We start from the raw sequence: 1,361 nt of genomic DNA on the forward strand, positions 1-1,361 counted from the left end.
ATAAAGGTATGAAGAAAAAAAAAGTCAGATCACCTGATGGAACATTGTAGGAAAGTGCCTATTGCAACGCTGGGTATTATTGGTAATTTAAAATTTTAATCTAATTTTATTTTAGACACAGGGTCTCACTAAGTTTCCCAGGCTGGCCTCTAACTTGTGATCCTCCTGCCTCAGCCTCTTAAGTAGCTGGGATTACAGGTGTGCATCACCCCACCTGGCTCCTGCTTAATTTTTGTTTGTTTGTTTCTTTTCTGCTCTGGGGATTGAACCAATGGGGCATCTACCATTGAGCTACATACCCAGCCCTTTTTTAAATTTCAAGACAGAATCTTGGTAAATTGAGGAGACTGGACTCAAACTTGCAGTCTTCTTGTCTCAGCATCCCCTGAGTGGCAGGAATTATAAGTGTGCTAATTTTTGATGTTGTGTGGGGTGAATAATTTGTCTCCTGTTGGTGGTTTGAAATATAGCAGTCCTGCTTATCCAAGGTTTCATTTGTGTGTGTGTGTGTGTGTGTGTGTGTGGTCTTAGTTACTTGTGGTCAACCAGAATACAAAAATATTAAATGGAAAATGCCAGAAATAAATAATTCATAAATTTTATATGTGCACGCGTCTGTGTGAGGAAATCTCCCAGGATGTGGAACTAATTGTCTAGTCTGGACATTAGTCATTTGTTTGTTGTGTCCATGTCATATATGCTGCACTCCTGTCACTCACCAACCAGAGCCGTTACAGGGTCGAGTTAGTGTCCCCAGGTTCAGGAATACACTGGAGGTCTTGTACTGTACCCTGGGAACACGGCGGGAGCCCTGCAGTCTGTGACTCACCTGCAGGCCCAGTTCTCATTGCCCACCTCCGTGTCTTTCAGCCTGGCCGCCCCACCTCGGTCTCCACCATGAACGGGCCCACTCTGCAGCCTTCCTCGACCTCCTCCACGCCCTTGGCCCCCTCCGCCTCTCTGCCTGCAGCGGCGACCCCGTCCCCCCGGGGCTGGAGCGAGTTCTGCGAGCTGCACGCGGTGGCCGCCGCCCGCGAGCTGGCCCGCCAGTACTGGCTCTTCGCCCGCGAGCACCCGCACCAGGCGCCGCTGCGCGCTGAGCTCGTGTCGCTGCAGTTCACCGACCTCTTCCAGCGATACTTCTGCCGTGAGGTGCGCGAGGCCCGGGCGCCCGGGCGCGACTACCGCGAGACGGGCCGCGGATCCCCCACCAAGGCCGAGGCGCCCGCGGCCGAGCCGGGCCCCGGCCCCGCCGCCCCAGCGCTGCCCAAGGCCCGCAGCTCGGAGGAGCTGGCCTCGCCGCGGCCGCCCAGCTCCTGCTCCCTCCAGCACCTGCGCCGCAGCCTGCGCCTCATCTTCCG

The 1,361-nt window shown here is 54.9% G+C and overlaps 1 protein-coding gene across 1 annotated transcript in view; it reads left to right on the top strand.

Annotated features, from left to right (window-relative positions):
• Nucleotides 1–293: 293 nt before the first annotated feature.
• Nucleotides 294–1,361, top strand: part of Sh2b3 (SH2B adaptor protein 3) — a 22,889-nt gene continuing 21,821 nt past the window's right edge. Inside the window, exon 1 of the mRNA XM_048785485.1 lies at nt 294–1,361. Coding sequence (XP_048641442.1) covers nt 898–1,361 — 464 coding nt within the window. The 5' untranslated portion in view covers nt 294–897.

Source organism: Marmota marmota, unplaced genomic scaffold, assembly GCF_001458135.2.
Source record: "Marmota marmota marmota unplaced genomic scaffold, marMar, whole genome shotgun sequence".
Classification (NCBI taxonomy): Eukaryota; Metazoa; Chordata; class Mammalia; order Rodentia; family Sciuridae; genus Marmota; species Marmota marmota.